At 39.7% G+C, this 23,441-nt stretch overlaps 1 protein-coding gene across 3 annotated transcripts in view; it reads left to right on the top strand.

Annotated features, from left to right (window-relative positions):
• ENPP2 (ectonucleotide pyrophosphatase/phosphodiesterase 2) overlaps window positions 1-21,960 on the top strand; it is a 57,853-nt gene extending 35,893 nt beyond the window's left edge. For 2 of the 3 annotated variants that reach the window (XM_026055688.1, XM_026055686.1), the window contains 13 exons: window positions 480-605; window positions 2,726-2,757; window positions 3,551-3,678; window positions 6,061-6,148; window positions 6,287-6,374; window positions 7,298-7,476; window positions 7,756-7,807; window positions 10,572-10,708; window positions 11,188-11,323; window positions 12,752-12,829; window positions 15,406-15,538; window positions 16,233-16,389; window positions 21,344-21,514. In XM_026055688.1, coding sequence (XP_025911473.1) covers window positions 480-605; window positions 2,726-2,757; window positions 3,551-3,678; window positions 6,061-6,148; window positions 6,287-6,374; window positions 7,298-7,476; window positions 7,756-7,807; window positions 10,572-10,708; window positions 11,188-11,323; window positions 12,752-12,829; window positions 15,406-15,538; window positions 16,233-16,389; window positions 21,344-21,514 — 1,505 coding nt within the window. Of the gene's footprint in view, window positions 1-479; window positions 606-2,725; window positions 2,758-3,550; window positions 3,679-6,060; window positions 6,149-6,286; window positions 6,375-7,297; window positions 7,477-7,755; window positions 7,808-10,571; window positions 10,709-11,187; window positions 11,324-12,751; window positions 12,830-15,405; window positions 15,539-16,232; window positions 16,390-21,343 lie in introns of all 3 variants that reach the window. The other variant, XM_026055687.1, reaches the window with a different exon arrangement.
• Window positions 21,961-23,441: the final 1,481 nt, after the last annotated feature.

The raw sequence follows: 23,441 nt of genomic DNA, 5'->3' as shown, positions 1-23,441 counted from the left end.
TGTGCTGAGAACTGGACTGTGCCCGTCAATACATTCCTCCAAGCCACAAACTGGGAGAGAATTGTTTATCTGTGGCTGGCTTAGAACAGACCACCAACAGACAATACCTTTTGTGTGGGACTTCTCTTAAAATCCTTTGTTTAAAAAAAATTCCCCAAAGTAGTATACTAAACTAGAAACAGACTTTGATTTTTCCATGAGTTTAATTTGGAGATGTGACAGTGCACACACGGTATATGTGGTGATTGTTTCTACAGCATTGAGACTGGTATTTCTCTCAGGTAGGCAAGTGTTAAAAGCATCTAATTTGGCTCCTACCAGTGTCTAATGTTGGAATTAGATGACTGGAAAGAAGAGGAATAGGATTAGTTACCAAAACAAAAAGAATACGTAAAATAGTCTGTTTGGGGTCTCTTGCATGCTGTTTTGGAAATATGTTCATTTTCAAGCTGGATTAATTTTGCATTTTCCTTCTGCAGGGATGGAAGACACTACTTGTGAAAGAACTGAATTTTTAAGCAACTATCTGACTAACGTGGAAGATATCATTTTGTTGCCTGGATCTTTAGGGCGAATTCGCCCTAGGTCTAGCAATAATCTGAAATGTAAGTTAGTTTAATCATACCATTTATGTCCTGAAAACTAGACCCCATCCCCTCCTTGGCCAATGTAGCCTGAAGGGTGTAAGTTTGCAGGTTGCTGACAGGATGTTCAGAGGAAAGACAGCTTAGGACTGGCTGTTCTTCACCCTTCTGTCAATGAAAACAGGACTTGAGGGATATAAAAAGAGAGTCTTTTACCTTTTCTGACCTAATGGATTAAGTGAATTGTTAATTCTGAATTCAGTAACTTCTTCATGCTTTTGGCATGGATGAAGAGCAGAGTGGGTTGCTAAATAGCCAAGATGGCCTGGGGATGCTGAAGGATATAAGTAAACACTGTAAAGTGTGCCTTTGAGCCAAGGGGGACAGTTAAACTTACTGCTTTATTGTGTTATGCTATTAAAACCTCCTCCCGACTTGGTGTTTGAGATGAGCTGACCTTATAAGAGAGCACTGAGGGCTCTGGCAGGTGTCCTCTGGTGAGGCTAACTGTGATTTATGGCATTGCTGCCCCCAGCTGCCCCAACCACTCTGCTGAGGATTACCACCTCCAGGGCAGCGGCACCAGGATGGGGCTTCTGCCAGCACTGCGGCTGCTCTGATTCAGGGTAGCAGTGCAAATCTGGCATTGCCAGCAGTTTAAGCTACCATGCAAAGTGGGAAACTCAAAAGATAAATCATAAGCACCCACATTTCTGCAAAGTRTACTGCAAGGATGAGAGCTTTTGGTGGAGGGGACTACCAGATAGCATGGACAGCCGACTGACCCCTCACAATACATTGGACATACTTTGGTTGAAGACAGATTTTTGCAAACAATTATTTTTTGAAGATTAGAGATTTCTGGAATGATTAAAGAAACCATAAAAACATGATTTTTATTTACTATAATGTAATTTATCTGGATATTTATACTCTAGGAATACAGGATGTGTGTGTAAAGATCTGTTGAAAACAAAATGTATGTTGATAAAACTCACTGGACCAACAGAAAGACTGAATTCCTGCTCTTCAGAGTCTACTAAAAATTCATATTTCAGTTCTTCTGAGAAGATTTTTTTTAAAAGAACTTTCAATCCTTGAATTCCCAAATTGCTGAGCAAAATTAGTTTTCTTTGGAGGATGAATGGCTCTGTCTTCCAAAAAATCAGCTAGTCTGACTGACCTCTGAGTCATACTTCTGGTTTTCCCGCAACACCATTCTCCTCTTTTGGCTTCTGTTCCCAGCTTCCTAGTTTGAATACTTGCAATTGCTTATAAATGAACAGTTTGAACACAGAATGAAGAAGCATATTTCTTGGTCTTAAAACTGGAGTTTGGCTCATTAAATGGCAAACTACCAGCTGTTTTATTCTTCTGCCATTTTCCTATTTCCTAATATTGCCCCAAGGCCCGTAGGCACACCTTTGTAATAGATTCAATAGATTTGGAATTCAATAGAGTTCAAGCTAAGCAAGATCATGCCTTAAGAAACCAAAAAAGGGTTAAGAAAGATGGTACTCTGTTTTCTTTTAGCCTGTTCTTTCTCTCTAGACTGAAAAATGCTCTTTCTTCACCCTGAAAGAAGTCAGAGTTAGCGCTGGCTATTGTTGGGCTGAGCTTTGCTACGTCTTGCATAGCCCTTTAATAATCCTAAAATTCATCCAGAATATTTCACTATTGCTTTTCACTTACTCTGTAGTAGCTTACAGAAATATGTGTAATGCTAAAAGAGACAAAAAATGTAACATATTTACCTTACTGTTTCTAAGAAAGCGCATTGTTGTGTTCAAATGTTCTTTCAGAATATTTTGGGGATGGTTTTATATTTTAAAGGCAAGCAGACATAGTACTTGAAAAGGAATATCCTTAGAAACTAGAATAAAACTTAAGCTTAGGCCCAAATCATAAAAAAATGAGCAACATGAAACATTACTTGAGCAAAACAATATTAAGTGAAGGGAAGAGAGTTAAATTTTTAGTCCATATTCAGAATATCCTATCTGATATACAGTGTATTTTTAGTAATGATCAGACAACTTTTAAGAGGAACCCTTTTTATAATGTTACATTCTTACCTTGCAATTTCTTCAACAGATGGTTTACCTTTTGATATCTTTATCTTTTTTTTATTTGCTTAACAGATGACCCTAAAGTGATTGTTGCCAACCTTACAGTAAGTATTTATTACTGAGATGGATGTCTATAGTGCACTGCTCGCTTCACACCTTAATTTGGGACATAATTTGGCATTCCCTGCTCACTCTTTAGGCAGGAAAACCAATCATTAATGTGAATAAAGAGTGTTAAATGGGGCCCTTCATGAGTAGAAATTAATGTTTGTCATGAATTCCACTGTTCGCTACTGTAGTAGCTTTTATAACCTTTTCGAGTAGTGCAAAGCCAGAATCTCCCTGACCATCCTGACTCCCTGAATTGAGTCTATTTATTCGTTCCTTCAGAAATGGAAAGTAATCTTTTAGAGTAAATATTTTACTAGCACTTTGAAGATGCTGAAAAAGTTCATTTGATAGCCCTCAACCATAACCCTGTCTTTAATGGAAAAAAAAATGTTTAAAATACATGCTGATTTTTATCAAATTTAGTAACTGGACTGGTTTAAATATACCTGTAGACAAGATGTATTTTCAACATTCAGCTTTCCTTTGAATTTAAGTCTTGGTCAAATTAGAACAAAGTTCTTCATCTGTGAGCTAAGTGTGACATTTTGCATGATGCTTTTGAAAAGACTATCATGAGAATGAAGTTTTCCAAATACATCTTTGAATGACCTCCTATGCACTGGTCTTGCACAAATATTGCACAGACAGGGCTGTGTGGGGCGGTGTGCATGTACACGTTGTTTTCAAGGCATCATCAGTAATGTATTCAGCAGCTTGATTTATGTAGTTGAAGGTTACATGTGCCTCGTATCTCACTGACAGTGTTTGTAACCGCTTTGTTTTCAGTGTAGAAAGCCAGACCAGCACTTTAAGCCTTACTTGAAACAGCACCTTCCTAAACGCTTGCACTACGCTTACAACCGAAGAATTGAGGATGTCCATTTGCTGGTGGATCGCAAATGGCATGTGGCAAGGTAAGCTGTTGCTTATGCTTTTATCCTGATTTTCACCCTGTTTTTCTGAGGAGATAAGGCCTCTGGGGCTGCCCTGCCTGTCAGCATCCCCTGCCTGCTGCCTGGGAACAAGGAGAGTTTTGAAGTCCTGGTGAGGTTCAGTCATGTCCGGTGTAGGGAAGGGTGTCTCAGAACAGGGAATTGTTGTAAAGTTTAGGAAAATTAGCAGCGGGACAGAGGGGAGAAACACAGATTAGTTCCCCCAAATGACTGTGTGCTTTTTGACTCATTAGCTCACATATACCCCACATATATATTAGCTTATCAGCTCGTTTATTAAGGTGCGCATTTATTCCAACTGGGAACTGGGGAACACAGGAGGAAGTGGAAGGCATAGGTGGCCAGGGAAGGTTTGGGAAATGGGGCTGAGTGGTGGAACAGGTAAATGGAAAGAAAATGGTGATACTGAGAGGGTGGCAGAGTGACTAAAAGCCTGAGAATATGAGGAAGATCTTGAGGGTATTACAGGATGGCCATCGTAGTGCATGCCAGAGAGCGTTGTGCTGTGAAACTAATCCATAGGGAGCCAGGGTGCTTCAGTTCAGCTGTTTAGTGAAAACCCTGTTTTGGTTTGTTCTTCCCCATATGTCTCTGAATTTTCAGTTGTAAAATATGAGCAATTTTTTGTAATCTTAGTTAGTTAGTAACTGATTGAGGAAAAGCAAGTTGGCACATATAGGTACCAAGAAAACAGAAGCAGAATAGCCTTTGTTTATGAATTGCACATGCTTTTCTAGTTTAATATGTCTTTTTGTCCCTTTGATCATTTGACACGTTGTATATTACAGTGTAAGAATGGCTGGGTCTTTATGCATAAAGTTGACTCAGTGGTTCTTGGAGGATGGCACAGATTTGGCTCATAATATTCTGTTATGGGCTTTAAATTACGGCAGTTTTCTTTGCCTGCATTGCTGCCAGGCAAACACACGGTGTGTTGTAAGTACCTTTTGACATCTGTGCTTATCTTCCTGTGAATTATGCAAGGATCACGCTGCTGAAGCAGAGAATGAGAAACCCCAATTGCTTTCTTGCATAACTCCACTAGATTTTGGCTATTTTCCTTGTACAGTTTCTGTGGTTAGGGTTCACGTACATTTCAGAGAATTAGACTCTGAGTTTTAGGCCTATAAAATTTTTAGTTTTATGAATTTTACTGGCACTGACTGGATGGAAGTGGAGTACCCAAGCTGATTTACATTAGCTATTTTCTTTATTATTCATCTCAAGCTTTCTTTGGCTTATTTACTGACAATATTTTCTGAAATCTGGCTCACCATAAGCCATTTGTTAATATAACTGTAAGTCACTGCGTATTGGTAGCCAGGAAGAGGGTAGCTCTAGAGTTTGTTGTTGTAACTCCAGTAATTTACAAGGTCAAAATCAAACTTTGGCTGAGCATCAATTTAATAAGGATGGTTACAAAGTAACCTGTAGGATAATCCAGTGCACTGTGTGGATTGCCTATACGTTTCATGTCCTTCTCAAAACTGTATATAAAAAAGTACTCTGGAACAAGCTGTTAATTATCATTCCTATGACACAGTTCTTATTTTTCCAGATATTTTTCTTCATTACAATCTTTCTCTTCTTTTCCCTCTCCAGTTTTTCTTTTCCCTCCAGCTTTGTTGCTGTTCTCTTTTTTTATTATTATTGTGTGGAAGATGAATAGGTGAAAGGACTTTAAAGCGTTGCCATTTGTACAACATTTACAGCATTGTAACGTCACTAAAGTGCTTTCTTAGAAGCCTCTATTGGCCTTATACTGATTGGGAGAGTATGATCCTAAATATCTCCAGGCTGCAGGAGATGATATGATATGAGAAAGTCTGCTAAAATAAGTAAACACATTAAAGTTGTTATCAGTGGATAAGAGCTAACTTTTAGGTTTGCACCCCCATGTACTGGGAGCACGGGGAGAAACCATGTCTTTGGGGAAGAGTAAAATGAAACTGAATATCCTCCTGGGAGACCACAGCTAAAATGACGATCCGCTTGCATAGCCAGCTGCAGTACCTCCCTCGGAGTTTCGCTGGGGTGATGCATTTGCTTCTTGTCCTCGTTGGTGGTGAGCGTCACACTCCGCTTGCTCCGGGGGAGAGCTGGAGCTGTGAAGTCTGGCCGCATCCTTCAGAACGAAGCTGCCGCAAAACTGAGATGTGGCTTTGCGGTGCCCGTGTTTAACACGGGGGTTGTCAGATGAGCCTGCACTCCCCTCTACTTGTGAAGGAAAGATGAGCAGCTTACTGCCTTTGAAGTCCTGTCCCTCCTATCCCAAAAGTACAATGCTTGGTCAGCAACCCTAACTACAACCCTGAGAAACTCGCTAATGCTTTTTCAATTTAGGAAAGCTGTGGACGTTTACAAGAAACCTACGGGAAAATGTTTCTTCCATGGAGACCATGGCTATGACAATAAGATAAACAGCATGCAGGTATGAGCAGTGCAATAATCTTTATGGGTGGGTCATTGGTGGCAGAAGAAATTAGAGGTCTCTAAAATGTATATATTCACTGAAAAAATCTACCGTTTAACTCTCTTCTTTTGTATTTTTCTCTCTTTTTTTCTAAAGACTGTCTTTATAGGTTACGGCCCTACATTTAAATACAAGACCAAAGTACCTCCTTTTGAAAATATTGAACTTTACAATGTCATGTGTGGTAAGCTACCTGTTGGATGAATTGTGAAGGAAGCGTGATGCTTTAGCTAATGGGGCTTGCAGGGATCCATGTAGGCACATGAGAGCTGATGTCCTGACTCCCTCCTTGTATCCCGTCCCTATTCCCTCCTTCCTGGGCACTCATCCTTTGGCTGGGAGGGCAGAACGTGCTTCTCAGGGGCCGGGGTTTGTTCTACTCTAGCAACTGGCTAGTAAAGGGCATTAAAATAATTTTGCTGCTTGCAGCTTGGCCGAGATCAAATATGCACCGCTACAGTATGTGGTGTCCATGCTTCGTTAGTCTAGGAAGGTGACTTGAATCCAAAGATTGCTTCTGCGCCTGCATGTCTCATGCAACAGCTCAGGGGCATCACTTAGTTTTCTACAGTATCTCCTAATATGGTTTTGTTGTACTCTTACTGTAGCAGTGAAGTAGAGTCTGATGATGTATGCAGATATTGGTTATGATCTTTTCTTTAATACCGATTTTCCAGAGGATAAAACTTTCAATGTGAAGGTGTAATTCACTCATTTAAATTGTTTAAAATCATGAAATAGCAAAAGGGTAACTATCCCTTGTCTGTAAAGTTGGTGACTAGTAACTCTGTGTTCCAGATGGCTGGTGTGAAGATCACCAGATTGCCTGCAGGTTTACACTGGAACCCACAGATGTAGTTATAATAAAGCTGTTTTCCAAAATCTTCATGCAAATTAACCTTCTTGTCATTAAGACTACCACACTATTCAGGCAGGACTTGAAGTTTTATGATGTGGACAAAAGGTTAGCGTTTTGGTTACATTAAAAGCATTTATTAGCATGTCATAGATGTAAAGACTGTTACAAATAAATTGCTTAGCTCAGTAGAGATGTTACTGAATACATATGTTTGCAATCTAATCATCATTCATTTGATGTTTTCACAGATCTGCTTGGATTAAAGCCTGCTCCCAATAATGGAACTCATGGAAGTTTAAATCACCTGCTGAGAGCCAATGTTTATAAACCAACCGTGCCAGATGAAGTTGCTAAACCACTCTATCCTGTAGCTCTTCCTTCTGCATCAGATTATGATATAGGATGTACATGCGATGACAAGGTAGATGTTTAGGATCTGCTGATACTTCCACTACTAGCAGTAATTGCCTACGAAAGTTATAGCCATGTTATCATATTTTAGAAGGCTTGAGCTATAAGAATTCCCCAAATCCTTTCTATGAAGTGTTCTGTGCCCTTATGAAACAATTAATGCTTCTTGTAAAACAAGAAACAAAGAAATTGTCAGTGTTTTATAGCACTAGTTTTGTTTTGCTAGATGCCTAGTAAAATAAGATGTCAGAATGCTCCAGTGATCCTAATCTTGTTCCTTTTTTCTATTCTTGAGAAGAACAAGTTGGATGAACTCAATAAGCGCTTTCATGTCAAAGGAACAGAAGGTAAGAACCTGGCGACTCAGTTAATAAAAACGATTTTTGTTTTCTTTTGCAACTTAGACCGCATCGCTAATACCAGACAAACACCTATTTTAGCTTAATTAATGTTGTGTAGTACACTATCCTTTCAAATAACTGTCAAAATAGCACACAGGCATAAGACTAAGTGCTGCTCAAGTAAGGAAATGCATGCTGTCTTTTATGATAACCATGGCCAAAGTATCACTCAATGTGGTACAAGTTTTAGCTTTTGCTTTCCATCACCATTCAGAGGTCTCATCTCTGTTGTGGAAAGGGAGAAGAAGAAAGGAGAGGAGAGGGAGCGCGGCACAGCGTGCCATTCAATCACAAGCAATAAATGGGGTAAAAAGGAACATGTACCATGTTTGCACACTGTTTTACCAGTAATGTTCAGTCTTGGGTTTCACTTGGTCACTGGTAAAAAGGACCGTGCAGTTCTTTTGGCCATCTGACTCTGACTTGCTTTGTAACGCTTAGTTTTTAGGATGCAGGTTATTCGCTGAACCTGTTCAGTAAACAAATGCACAATTACTTTGCTGGTTCAGAGATGCTAAGGCTGATTCGGTCCCTCATCAGCGTTCAGGTCAATGTTTCTTCCAGAAAAAAGCATCCCCTGCTCTCCTGGAGGCGAGTTCCCGTGCCCTCCCTGCTCCACGACAGCATCAGAGTTTGGGTGGCTGTACTGTCACCCAGGGTATCGGGCCAGGTTAAAACTTAGAAATAGGATGAGAGGCCAGAGAAGAGGGGATGGGAACTGCTTTTGGGAGCAGCAATGCTGTCTTAAAGGTACATCAAAGCACAGCTTTTCTTCTTGCAGTTGTGATCCAGTTCAGCATAATAATTTATAGCATTCCCCCCCTGCAATTTAGCAAAATCTCAAGCTTTGAGTTTATACATGGACTTAACATACTTCAAATCAGATAGATAAGGAGATTTAAAAATAAAAAAATTCTCATGAAGCTGCTGCTACTTCAATTTTACTACAGTGAACCAGCAATACAGCCAATCCTTTAGTTTCTATGGGTGAAACTATTCCTTTTTGTCTGCAAGTTAATTGCCTTTTTGCAGCTTCTCTCAAAACATAAAGTGCCAGATGAGCCAGGTAAAATTTGTTGACATTTTTATTACATGTATTGTGCTGCAATAACTTTTACTAAGCTTGTGTCCATACTGAAATGAGAGAGAAAAAAAACCCAAACACCACTTTTTATAAATGATCCAACGCATTGTGTAAAGTGAGGTCTTTCATAGGCTTTCATCTTGTTAAACAGATTTTTTTCAATTAGTGAAGAGTTATTCTCTGCTGTGACGATTTCTGGCAACGGGAAAAAAATCAACGTACTCCTAAATGTCTCAACATTTTTATTTTGCCCTAGGTTCTGATGCTTTTTCACTTCAGTAGTATAAAATTAATATTTTTGTTGGAGTTTAAAAAATGACATTTAAATCAATTTCAGTTGTTTATCTGTAAGTTGTTCATGAACTGGAATTAAGTGCCTCTTTTTTAAACAATAAACAATTCTAATATGTTCAAGTTAGTCCGTTGTATTTTATGACAGACTTTTGCACATTAACATTTCTTCCTGTGTTTAGTTGGTAATTCCCTTCTTTTTGTCATGAACCATGCATCTTTAGCTGATGTTGTTATTCACAAGCAGAAGAATATTCCTTCAGTTTCTCTTAAATAAAAGAAGTATATGACCTTTTTTCTTAGACAAGGAGTGCTCTACTTTTCTTTCCTGTGTCCTATAAAAATATACTCTAGTTGGAGTCAAACACTAATAAACATGCCCTTTTCTTCCAGGTTAAATTCCTATCAGTAAACAGTGTTAGGCTACTTACCTTGTTTCTATGTTTGATTTCCAAAAGCAAGCCAAGACTGTTTTCCAGATGATTATCAAAACTGATGAATCATGCAGCACAAGGGAAGATTTGCCAGGAAATTTATTTTTCTTCTTTTTGGTTTTAATGATATTTTTGTCCTTCTATAAACAAACTTATTTGAGATAGCTGGAGATATTTAAACATATCATGCCTCCACTACAAAAGAAAAGCAAGTTTTGCAGAGTTGAAGATGTCCTTTTGGAGCCAAAGCTAGGAAAAGGGTTTTTTTGCTTGTTTGTTGTTTTTCTTTCATGTTACTGACAGAAAATAACACATCAGTCTTTAGAATATCATCTTCATCAGCCAAGTGGAAAAAAAATTGTTTCAGTGAGTGAGCAATTTTTCCTTTCTTTTGTGGGGGACCTTCTCCTGTACAGAAAACAGAGGAAGGAGAGAAAGTCTAGAGAGGAGTAGCAGGGAGTGATAAGATAGGGTCTGGCTTAAAGCTACAAAAAAAGTATTTTTCACTTTATGTGCAGCTGAAATGTGGATACAAAGACCGTTCTGGAGTCTCCTGTGTTTGGAGAAATTGCCTCTTTCCATGCTCTGAGCCATTTCCATGCTCTCAGTCATTTCTAAGTAAACATTTATGACCCCGACAAGCTTTCAAATGCAGAAGGCGACATGTAATCTCAAAGTGGGTTGTAAGCCTGGAAAGGGGTTCCCCACCAAAAATATGTAAAAATTACTGCTTTCTCTATTATAAGGTTTCCTTAGCAGTTGTTAAGGGCCAGGATCCCATTGAGGATTGCTGTAAAATCAGCATGTGTTTGAAGGCCAACTGTGGGGTTTTTTTGGGTTTTTTTTTCCATGTTTAAGGTGTTCATTGGTAAGTTTAAATGTAATTTCTTCTGATTTGTAGAGAGGCATCTTCTATATGGGCGCCCTGCAGTACTGTATCGCACAAAATACAATATCTTGCATCACCATGACTTTGAAAGTGGCTACAGCGAAACATTCCTGATGCCTCTCTGGACATCCTACACTATTTCCAAACAGGTCAGTGCTCTCTCTGCTCTTGGAAATTGCTTGAAAAATGCTGGTAAAGTCTGTTTCATAGCTATATTCCTGAGGTTTAAAAATTCCTCTTCCCCAAATAGACTTCTCTGCCAGAAATGATGCTGAATACTATTGAAAATAACAACAAATTCTTTATTTCCTTCAGAAGATAACAGTTTTTAAGACAGAGGACCTGTTTTCATTTCATTTCCTATTTTCATTTCCTTTCTAAGTTTTTCTCAGTGGGAATTTGTTTTCCCAGGAGAATTAGCTTCTACATTTGGATAGTGTCTAATGGTGATTTCTGCTACCTAAAGTAAGGGCTCGGCTGTACAGCTGTGGTGGGTTACTTCATTCTGTACAAGGCCTTCCATCTAATCTGTTGGCTATATGAAATTGTTTTGCTTAAATAACTCCCTTTTAGATATAAATGCAGGAACTGCCTTTCTTGTGATTTCAATGCATGTCTTTCAATGCAGGCTGAGGTATCTGGTGTCCCTGAGCAACTAAGCAGCTGCGTGAGGCCTGACCTGCGCATTTCTCCAGGAAACAGTCAGAGCTGTGCAGCCTACAGAGGCGACAAACAATTATCCTATGGGTTCCTGTTCCCTCCTCGTAAGTTTATGTGGAAAGTCTGCAGAATTTAAAGTTATTTCTGCAGCAGTGTCAAACATAGGGATGGGGTGGATATACGGTTCTTACTGCACTTGCACAGGACCAAAGGCTTAATACCATGAGCTGGCATTGCATCTGGGAGGGGATGAGAGCAAAGGAAGGTGGCACAACTGTGGCCTCTCCCCTCTGCAGGACTGGAGAGAGATTTCAAACCAGTGTCTAGTTTCCTGCACAGAAATGGTTGCAGTGTCCCCTTTGAGCTAAAAAACAATAAAAAGAGGATTTTCATGGAGTAGGAACATTTAAACAAGAAGAGAGTCATCAAAACCTGGCCCTTTGATCCCATAGATGAAGGCTGAAAGTTGAAGGTAGACAGAGTGATGAAGACTATAACGTTTCCATAGCTGTCACTAATGGCAGTAACCCAGCCAGCGACCTTCCAATGGTCAGTCTTTAAATCAAGTCCGTGTGCTGTAGCACAGACCAAGGTGACGGAGCATGGTATTCCCTGGCCGTGGTAATGCACAAAACTGTATCGCTATCACAGTGCTCCCCTCTGGACTCTAAATCTGCAAGTAAGGACACAAAGCTGGGGTCTCTGTAATCAGGAGTGTGTATGCAGTAGTAGGGATGAAGGGAGAAATCCTTGGCTACTAGTATTTGATATTTCTTCTTTGAAGTTGGTGCATGGATACCAGTTTATACCAGCTGAGAATCTAGCCAAAGTTTTTAATTTTGGGTTCTAACAGCAGAGAGATAAATGTACATCTAATTTATAAATCCATATTGGACTGTTGCATACTGTAAAAAAGTTCTGTCATCATATCAAAACAATGCTAGTAGCAAACCTATGTAAATGAGCGTCCCAAATTCTCCTAGTGCGGTTATCTTTGTTCAGTCTTGGGGCAAACTGTAGCTGTGGTCTTCTGGGATTAGTAAGTGTTCAAAGGACACAACTGGAGCGTCTCGCAGTTGTGAGCTGCTTTGCTCTGCCTTCCTCGCTCAGTGACTGAAATACTTCAAAGAACAGATCTGAGATATGGAATTACTGGTGCAGGAGGCTTGCTTGGAACGAGAGGATAATCTGGCAGTCTTTGCCCTGGAAACTGCGTGCCTATTTTGCAAAAGCATGCAGAGCAACTCTCTGACTTTGGAGACTATAAAAATAGATGAGCTATAAAAATATTTTGAAATGGTTGACAGTTGAAGCAAAGGTAAAATCCCTACATTCCACATCCAGCTGTCACATTAAAGTAAGAATAAATTTTATGCATATAATRTGTACTTCTGAATAAAGATTTCAGATCTCTGTTTAGAAGACACTATTCCTTTTGATTGCTGCTGAAAGTTGTTTTTTGAAAACATTTTTGTGTTCCTTGAATTTTTGATACTTCAATTTGTAATATTTTTCTGTTTTATTGTTTTCAGAATTAAGTTCCTCTGCAGAAGCAAAATATGATGCCTTTCTAATAACAAATGTCATTCCAATGTATCCTGCCTTCAAAAGTAAGTGACATTTCCATGGTGTTTCTTCTCTTTCCCAAACTTATTGTAATTTTTTTTAATGTTATGGCTGTTAAACTATGGTATGAATTGATGGGAGAAGTTTAGAACATAAATTTCAGTTAGGTGCAGCCAGCAGATAATGTATGTGGGAATCTGTATAAATTTGGATATGGGCAGGCAAACTGCCACAAGGAGAGTTTAAGCTAACGATATTTTCCTCAGATCTGGACTAAGATAGGAGCACAGACATGGTGAGTAACTGTAGCTCAGCAGCTGTGCTTCGTGCCATAGTAATTCAGTTTGTACAAGACAATTCAAATTTTCTTGTTTGTCCCCCAAGTTAGTGCAGCATATGCTCAAGCAACATGTTTTACTTTTCAACTGGAGCAGCCTGGGAGTGTGCACATAGCCTGTGTTGTTGTAGTTCAGAGTCAAGTGGCGACTCGATTATTTTTAATTTTCTACCGTATCCTTAGAGGTGGACCAAACATGTTTATTACCTATAAAGAAAAAGGAAGAGGAAACCAATTTATGGAAAAATGAAGAGTGATCTAAAACCAGCTGAAGCTTTCAGGGCTCTATGAATAGTGTATTAACATTACTTTTGTCTGCACATCCCTTTTTTTCTCTAGCTTTGCCAAGAGGTAGGAAACCCATCAGACTATTCTGGTGGCATTTTTGGCTTGGCAGGACCTGGGAAACCTTGGAAGAATCTCAATAGCCTCTTCTTGTGAGAATTACAGTTCAGATTTTAGACCAGGGAGGTTTGGATAAACATCAAAGCATATGGGAGGCTTTTTCTTTTTAACCAAAAAAAGTGTTTTTAACCAAAATCCTCTAAGTAGGAACAAGTGGTGATGTTTGCTGGAAATTTGAGCAAAAGCATGTAACTGATTACAGAGTGCAAAATTATTGGGGAATTCCCACTCTGAAACCACTATTTATAAAAATGCTTTTTATGCTAATACTAATCTAAGCAAACTAGCTGAGATGCTAATCACTGGAGAGCAACCAACCATAAGCAGCTCATTTTGTCCTGTGGTGTTCCGCTTTATCAGCAGGGAGCGAAGGATTCCCTAAAAGTAAATGTTGGAACTAATATAATTCCTGAGGAATTATGAACTACTACAGGTGTGCAGGTTGCAATGCAGAGAGCTGAGACCATTCATTATATGGAAGTTTTCACAGCTGAGGGAATATAAGGTGGCAGTTTTATGCTACACTGGCTTTGGTGGCAGTGCTGGCTGCACAAGCCCTCTCTCCTGCTTTTTTAATTTAATTTTATTTTATTTTGCTGTCCCCCTTCAGGCAATAATTCTGTATGCATCCTTTCAGTAGTGAGTCTGGCTTAAGCACTTATACTTTCCAGGAACTGCAAGATCTTGCCCCTGTGCTGGCTCCCAGTTGCACCGACATTGCTGTCTATACACCTGTGCTGGGAATGCAGATGGGAAACTGCATTTCAGTTGGAAAATCAGAAAAAATGCTTTTCTTGTTGGGTTATTTTTATTGTTAAGGCTGATGCATTGGTGGAGTGAGCAGCCAGAGGAGTGGAACTGCCAGCTGGTTACCGCAGCTGCGGTTCTTGTTAGACCACTGCTTGTGGGGTCCTCTTCACAAACTTGAGCAATGAGTTCATATGGCACTGAATAGTCTTAAGAAAAAAAGAAAAAGTGCACTGGGGAAGGAAGGGGAATTGCTTAAACTGGCATTGCCATCAGTGCTGGGGTACCATGGAATTACATCTGAGCTGGCGAACCGAAGGTTAAACTTTTACAAGTTTGAGATGCTTTGTTTAGACAAGCTTCTGTTAATATATATATATAAAAAAAAGGGGAGGCAAAAAATTATGTAACTGGGGATCCCGTTTCTGTACCCTGAACTTGTTAAGGTTGAGGAGAGTGTGGTGGGATTGTGTCTTGCTCTTTCCAAAAGTTGTGGTTAAAATTCCTCTCTAGGCGAGACATCTACTGAAATGCCATACCATAATTTGGTCATACCAGGCTGCACCTAATTTAAAAGTTAGACATTTTGTATCCAAGAAGAATTTAACTGAAAGAATGTGACCTTCATACTGGCCTTTCTTTTAAAATGGTTGGTTTTTGCTTTTAATCATGGTATTATTTCCTGTTTAGAAGGAAAAAAAAATAGCATCAGTCCCTGAAACTAGATAAGAAAGACAAAGGAAGTGTTTATAAGGATATCAAAAGTGTATGTGTGTGAATAGCTGTTGCAACTGCTAGTGATGGAACAGCAAGCTCTCTGTGTAGTATCTATCACAATGCCAGCCTTAGAATGGTACTGTGCATTTCCTTTATCACTGGTTGGAAAAAAAAAATCAATAGAGAAGAAGTCTGAATAGGCTTTATTGGCCAAAACTGAATGAAACTGTAATAAATCTGTAATGCTTACTCTTTGATTTCTTCAACTGTAGGGTGAATGATGTCCACTGAATTTTTATCTTCATGCAGAAAAAGATTATTTATAAATTAGGCAGGTTTTGACTCATCCAAATCATGGTGTTTGCTTTTTTATTATTATTATTTATTTGTTTGTTTTTTTTGTTTTCCCTGCAGAGGTATGGAATTATTTCCAAAGAGTTTTGGTGAAGAGATATGCCACTGAACGAAATGGAGTCAATGTTATAAGTGGACCAATCTTTGACTATGACTATGACGGTTTACATGATACACCTGACAAAATAAAACAGTAAGAGTTTAAACTGATTTGCTATTGCTTCACTTAATGATGCCTTTATCTTAAACAATTCAATATTTTCACATTAATTTTGGGGAGGAGATATAGAATACTAACTTGAACCATGATTGCTGGTGATTTTTGAAAGCAATAAAACCACTAGATAAGCTATGTGGATTTTCTGACTCTTTCAAAAAAGATTTTTCTTCATGACCCTTATAAGTAGGACAGTGAAAAAATACAGGAATGGCAATTCACTAGATAACTCTTCGCTTTGATTTTGAAATCAAGTGTTCATTCACCCTTAAGATGAAGCTAATTTATGTTTCAAAAAATCTCTTTTCTCTGATGTTCTCTAGAGCTTAAGAGTGAGCAGCTGGATATCAGAGCATATCATAGTGCTATTGAGTTAGATACTCAAACCTTTTGTTAATTCAATAGGGCTTTCTGCCTATACCCCTGAACTGAAGAAGCCTTTTAGAAATCAGCATGTGGTATTTCCATGGCACAGTATCAAAACATGAGCTAACTGAATGCTCATTTTAAGACTGAGTTTAATATTCAGACACATCTCGACAAAATACATGCATACCCTCATGTAGGGGAGGGAAGATCATATTGTTTGTGTAACCCCTTCTTCCAGATAGGTTAATACTCTGTGGGTAAATGTTTGCTTTATCTGTGGTGATCTCCCTTTCCACCGCAGGTTTGTGGAAGGCAGTGCCATCCCTGTCCCAACTCATTACTACAGCATCATAACCAGCTGCTTAGACTTCACGCAGCCTGCTGACAAGTGCGATGGGCCACTCTCGGTTCTCTCCTACATACTCCCCCATCGGCCTGACAACGACGAGAGCTGCAATGTAAGTTCAGCGAGGTTCTGCTGCCTTATTGCAGCCCCATGATAAATATGACCATGGGATATGTGAAACCCAGTTACAGTTGAAAGGTGCTAGGCCTCACCGAAGTCTCGAATGAAACCACAGGGCAGCGACTCTGTTGTAAAGTGTCGTGTTCCACTCATTAGACAAAAGTGCTCTTTCATGATAAATGCGGCTATCAGAGAAAACGTAGAACTATTACTGCACAATAAAATTACCTGGAAGAGCTGACATGCAGTGAGTTGGCAGCACAGTAAGCAACTTGTTGGCTTGCATGTTTTGCCAGACTCTGTCAGTGTAACCTCAGAGCAGGCTGGGGGGAAAGGCTCTGTGCCTAGGATGTATCGTGGTGGCAGCAAGCCCAATGGTTTTTATCGAAGTCTATTTCCATATGCAGGTAGAATATAGTTGTTACAGTGTCCCTCTGCTGTCTTCTGAGGGTAGAGTGCAAACTCTTGCTGTTTCCAGGACATGTCTTGATTCAAGAGGGAATTTTGGGTTCTCTTTACCAGCAATCACAGAGATGAACAGATACCCTCCTGGTTCCATTTTCGTATTCCTTTAGGATGAAAAATCCTATAGCGTAAGAATCTTGGTGAAGTACAAAGGATTGGGTTTGGTCAGAGCTTTAGAAAGTAACACGAATATTCTGTAGCTGATCATGCAGCAGGAGAGCTGGTACAGTCCCCACGGGTTACTGCGCTCTGCTAGGGCAGCAGTCATCACGGGCAGCTGTATTTCGCCTTGTCCTTCCGCCTGAACTTGTTCTCCCATTGCACGGCTGTGCGGGTTCCTGCACACAGACTTGTCACTATAGGCTGCCAGGAGTCTATTTCCTGACTGAACACATTAATGTTACGAATTTTGTATTGGCACAAAAAGTTAAAACTCCTTTTCCAGCTACAAGCAGAAATAGTCATTCTGTCTCTGTACACAATTCACCTGGAACAGTGTCTCTTTCTCATTCATCAAACATTGCTTTCAGGTCTCTCTTTTTAAAAACCAAACTTTTGGAGCAGTCCCCCTCTCTCTTGAAGAGGTCTGGCTTCCTCCTATTTAGACTCTTAACTGCTTTGGGAAAGATGTCTTCTATCTGAACGTTCAGAAAATCCTACGTATATTTCATTGTGTTTTTTCTCTGGATGGCTTTCCTGCTGGACCTTTGAATCAAGGTCCAGTTGGTGATCTGGAAGTTACTAATCTGGCATTTGTTAGTGCCTGTGCCTTCATATCTCTTCTCATATGTGATTTTGTGACTTTTTGTGACAAAATCTTTTTTTTTTTTTCCCCCTACATTGTGCTCTAACTGGTAGGTGTCATTGTCCTCTTAAACAGCTGAAATCTTTTTCATGAAATGCTCAGAATAATGGCCTTTTTCCTCTTTGATCTTTTACATTCCAGCCTGGGTTTCTTTTCTGTGTAAGTTGTGCTACATATGGTATATGTATTTACAGTTCTGTGTGCAATGTTAGCGCTACTGCGCAGTCATTAATAGATATTACCCTGTGATTGACATAGCAAAGAGCCACTACAAAAATGTTTAAATGTAGCTTTTTAATCAAAATATAGTTAGGCAAAATTTTGACACTCATGTGCGCTGTCAGTCTTACTCTTGCACATGGTATTGCATCTGGCTTGTTCAAAGAAGTGACTGTGTAAAACCTCAAATGCTTCATGGATGAAACGCTTGGGATAATATGAGAATTTTCCTTTAACCTCTCCATAGCTTTCTTTTAAGATCTGCAGGAATATTAGCTTTCCCTCTCTGCTCTTGTTGCACACACTTTCTCTCTCTTTATATGGCCATTGGAGAACACCGCTACTCTTCTCATTAGAATTTGTCTCGTTTCCAAACTGTGTTTATTCATGGTGAGGTTATACTCATTTCTTCTTGTGTCAACATTTTTCTATGGCTTTCTATGACTTCACTGGGCTTCTTTGGGTTTTACCCCTCCTGATGATTTATGATTATACTCTAGGTATATACCTCTCTCTATTCACAGGAGACTCAGGCTCTTTTTTACTCCTCTTGTAAGAGAGGATGAGCATTTTAGTAGCCTTTCTATGCATTTGTTCCAGCCTGAATTTCTTTTGGGACATGAATGAGATAAAATATTCTAGCTGAGATCTCAAAATGAAAATAGTATTCTTTTCACTGGACCTGCCTCTTCTGATACTTTCTAGTATTTGCTTTTTCCACAGCCATATTATAATGGTGGCTCACTTATTTATCCTGTGATAAATAAGCACACCCAGGTTCTTCTCCTCTGTCTGCTGTCTCACCTGAGGAGCTCCCACACAGCTTACCAGAAGTTCTCAGCATCAAAGATGAAAACCCAATTTCATACTATATTGATGATTCCAACCCTCAAGGCGTCCGGATCTTCCAGTATGACATTCCAGTCTTCCTCTGCATTGACAGGAGCTCCCAACTGCTTTTTGCTAGCACACTTAATGACCTTGGCACAAAAAGCACTTGTGGAAATATTAAATAAAATCAGTTCCAAGACTAAAGCTGGAGGAACTCTGCTAGAAACTCCTCCAGGCCACTGTTTTCCCTTTCAGCAGAATCTTTAAATACCTCTTTTAATAAGCCATTTCCTGATCCACCTGTTTACACTCTGCACATCTTCAGCTTTCCAACTAATAATTTCTCACATATACTTTGTTGATATCACAGAGATGGATATCACTGCAATTCTTTGGTCTAGAATATCTGGTATCTTTTCAAAGAAATCTTACATTACTGTCCTATTTTATTGCCTGTTTCTATTGAGCTCCATGTCTTCAGTTGTTTTTTCCTTCCAAGACTCACTAAAAGTCTTATTATTGAGTGCTGTTGAGGTCAGACTAATTGGCACAGATGGAGAAAATAGTATCATTTTAAATGTATACACTTAATCAGTTGTTTTGCAGTAATATAATACCATGTTAGTTGATCAATGTGTTTAAAAACCTTGTTGCTGGATCTAAGATTTCACAGGTTAGTTGTGGAATGGAGAAACTAAAACACAGATCAACTGACTGATTTTCTAGGGTTATGCAAATGTTCTCTTGCTGTATTTGGTTTAAAACGCAGCTCACAGTCCTGTGATCTATTGATATAGTAGTTCTTTTGCAAACTTTTTTGAGTCATCCTTGTAGTTCAAAAGCTGAACTTTGTAGCAAGGGGACTTCCATCTGAGCTCTGTAAAATGCAGATTTCCTGTTTAAAAGGAAGGCTTGAAGACAAGAAAACCTCACAGTAATTACATTTACAGTAGTAACCTCATTTAGGCCCATCTGCAGACTAGCAACTCGATCACCAGACTGAATGCTGAGCAAGGGATTTCCTGCAGGTGTGTGCTGCCAAGCCGTGTTCCTGGAGCATGGGCAGGCTGAGCGGAAGGAGCAGAGCATGTTCCCTTTTTTTCCATCTTAATTTRCATCTCTCATTTCATATTTCAGACGTGGTTTTGGGCCTCAGGTTGCTATCGACATGGAGAGGAAAAGGCAAAATAGTTTTGGAGCTAAAAAGCTTCCTGTTTCAAAACAGATGGGTGCTGAATGGTCATGGACATATGCTTTAGAGCAGCTGGCTGTGCCCCAGTTGTCCTCTCTGTGCAAATGATCACACTCACCTTCCTGGCTTTTACAGAGAGACACACAGCCTGGTCTGTGGCACTTCCACTGCTTTGGGTAGTCTCTGTGGTTACTGAAGCTTAGTTTTTGTCTGTGAGAGGACCCCTTCACAGGAAGACCTTGCTGAGGCAGTTGAAAGGGGATTAATTCAGGAGTAAGCACAGAAATGAAAGAATTTTATCAGTAAGATTTCTGGGTCACATATGCCGTGTTTGGACGCCCTCAGCACAAATCTCCTTTCCCTAACGCGAGGCTTCCTGGCAGGGGTGCTAACGTGCTAGCCTGTGAGGCCGAAAGGGGGAAAGTCCTGTTTGCTCTGTGCTTTTCCCACGTCTGCTCCCAGCCTTGTAGTCGCAGGTGCTGGTTGTCCTGCTCCTGGGACACGTCACTGAGCTGATTTAACTCACTCAAACAGCCAAAAACTCCGCTGTTTTGCAGGGCTGGTTTTCTCATGAAAAAATGAGTTAAATTAGTTTGTGGATGTCTCTAACAGGCACAGAGCTGGCACAAGGCAAGCAACGGGCACAAGCAGCCAGGAGGAGGGGAGTGATAGGAAGCAGAGCAGGACCTGCCCCTTTTGGAGCTGTTGTGTTGGTTCTCTGTGTCCCTTGGACCAGTCCTCTAAGAGATATTGCATCCACGCAGCCCGAGTTGGACTGCAAATGACCCTGGAAAAATTGCCTTCTTGATTCTTTCATACGGGAAAACTTTTAGTCAAAGTATTTGTTCTATCAGTGAATAACTTGTATGTTATAATAACAGTGTTTTACAGGTACCACCAGAAACCTTAGCCTCATTATTGAAATTAATCATAATGATCTACTAATGGCAAAGAGTAAAGTTTAGAGGAGGTGCTGATCAGACGAGAATAATGCATGGGGGAGAGTTCAAAGATAAACAGCCTGCAGTGTGGGTTTTGATAATACGGAATGACTGATAAATATGGAGCTCTTTCTGCGAGATAAAAATTATATAATGACCTATGGATCTTCTAAGAGCAGTATGCATGCTTTTTTGAAACACCTGCAATGTTGAGTCAGCTTTCCACAGATGACTTTGGCCCCTGTCTCAGCCTATATCCTAAAATGGGTCCAAAAATAAAACTGTAGGGATGATCTTGCATCTGAAGCTTCAAACCTGTTTTCTGTGAACCCCTTTACCTTAGGCTTCCTTCATCTTAGGGAACCTTACCTTAGTTGTTCCTGAGTAGTGCTCAGAGATTGTTCAAATGGACCTAACTTTTAGAAAGGCTACATTTGCTTTTAGAGTTGCTTTTTGGCATGGCATGTTATAATGTTTTTTTTTCCCATTTCAGAGCTTGGAAGATGAATCAAAGTGGGTTGAAGATCTGCTTAAGATGCACACTGCGCGGGTGCGTGACATCGAACAGCTCACAAGCTTGGACTTCTTCCGAAAGACCAGTCGCAGCTACACAGAAATCCTCTCCCTAAAGACATACCTGCATACGTTTGAAAGTGAAATTTAGCTTTCTAACCTTACTCAGTGCATCCTTTTATCAACTGGTGTATATTTTTATATTGTTTTTATATTTATTAATTTGAAACCAGGACATTAAAAATATTAGTATTTTAATCCTGTATCAAATCTTAAATATTAAAACCTTTTGTCATTTGTTTTGTTTCTCTAATGTTTAATGTAGGTATGTTTTTTGGTTTATTTAGTAGCGCTTGTAATACTGCAGCTTGAGTCCTTAGTCCAAGCTTTTAAGTGGTGCTGCAGGATTTGATACATGCATCAAGGAAATAGTAATTTCCCATGCTCCTTTACCACATTTGTAGTCCTGTACTGTGTATCAAAATACTGAACATGTAAGAATACATTAATTTACTGTTAACTATGTGACAGACATATTTAAACCCTATAGACAAATAGAATCTTAAATATAATAAACCACACATTCAGTTTTTTTAATGTCTTTTGATTTCCTTTCACAGGGACTCTGAGAGGGACTTGCTGGCAGCTGAGTGCTGCAGGCTCTTTCTTGCTCACAGGGCAGAGCCACCTTCCCCTTCTAATGAGTCTGGATTTGCTGGATGAGACTACTGACAAGAGCCCAGATGACTTGCCCTAATGCTTTGTAATGAGACCATGACACGGACACTCGTGGTGGTCATTAGTGGTTAGATTTTGCTATAGGGGCAGAGCTGGGAGAGGAGGTTGGTTGGCACTGTGGGGCAGCAGTTACCACCGGGAGAAGAAGGAGAGGGCCCTCCTAGCCTGATTTTCTGCTTCTCATTCTCCTGACCAGAATCTGCAGAGTTTCCCCCTAGATTTGGGATTGATTTGTTGTCCTAATGCCTGCCCTCATTCTCAAAGGAAGCCCCCTGGCTTGAGAGCACGTATATAACTTCTGGTACTGTAATTCCCATATAGCATGTGTGATTTATGACTGTCACCAAGTCAAGCCGGTCAAGTCTCCGTTGGCTACCTCTGTGGAGTCACCATCTCAGACTGTGACTTTGTAATCCTGACAAGCCCCACAGGGGACACCTATGGCACAGTCCTAGACTGATGGATATGACAGTGTTGTATACAGGTGTCTAGGCAATGGCTTTTATATAAGCCATACAGTGTGGAGCATGCAGCTGGAATTGTAAAGACCCGCATTAAGCATCAGTGAGCATAGTTGGTAGTTAGACCAGGTAAACGGTAGCTTATTGCTTAAATACTTGTTGAGGAATTTGGAGAAATATTGAAGTCTGAATCCAATGGTGGCACTATGAGAAAGTTGTTTGGGGTTACAGATTTCCTTCTGTCTGCCAAAGTGGTTTGTGTCCATTTTCTCTTTGAGGGCTGCACATGCAGGGGGGAAGCAAGAAGGGGTGGCAATCATCTCAGCCATGTACACATACAAGTTGTCAGGTCTCCTAAGTAAAATTAAACTTGGCACAATTTTAGCAACTCGCATCCCTTTAGAATACATCTAAGAGAAACTGCTAAACTGAAATTAATCATGTTAACACTGATGATAATGAATAATTCAGTTCTTCTGACCAATAGACAAAGTCTTATTATTCTACATGCTAAATTCTGCTTAAATTAAAGTGCACAAAACATGAGCACTTTAAAATCCTAAAAAAAAGTGTGGATGGAAGTTCTATTAGCTACACAAAGCTTTGGGAAACATTCTATTCTTGCAACTTAAAATTTGTCTCTTGTGGTGTCTGGTAGCACAGAAATATTTCATTTTTCTGTAAGCTTTCAGCAGGGCTTCCTGCCATGATAAACTTTACATTCTTACATGTGCTACAAAGGGTATTTCCTCTGGATTTAAAACAGTCTTCAGTTAAGACCCAATTTCCCTGACACTGACTTCAGCAATGATATAATGTGGATGTTCATAAACTAAAGAAAAGACCACCACTGATGAATTGTTTTGACATTCATCTGTT

This window comes from Apteryx rowi, unplaced genomic scaffold, assembly GCF_003343035.1.
Source record: "Apteryx rowi isolate R43461 unplaced genomic scaffold, aptRow1 scaffold_125, whole genome shotgun sequence".
Lineage (NCBI taxonomy): Eukaryota > Metazoa > Chordata > Aves > Apterygiformes > Apterygidae > Apteryx > Apteryx rowi.
Note: the sequence above shows the minus strand (reverse complement) of the source record. Positions and strands in the feature narration are given on the sequence as shown.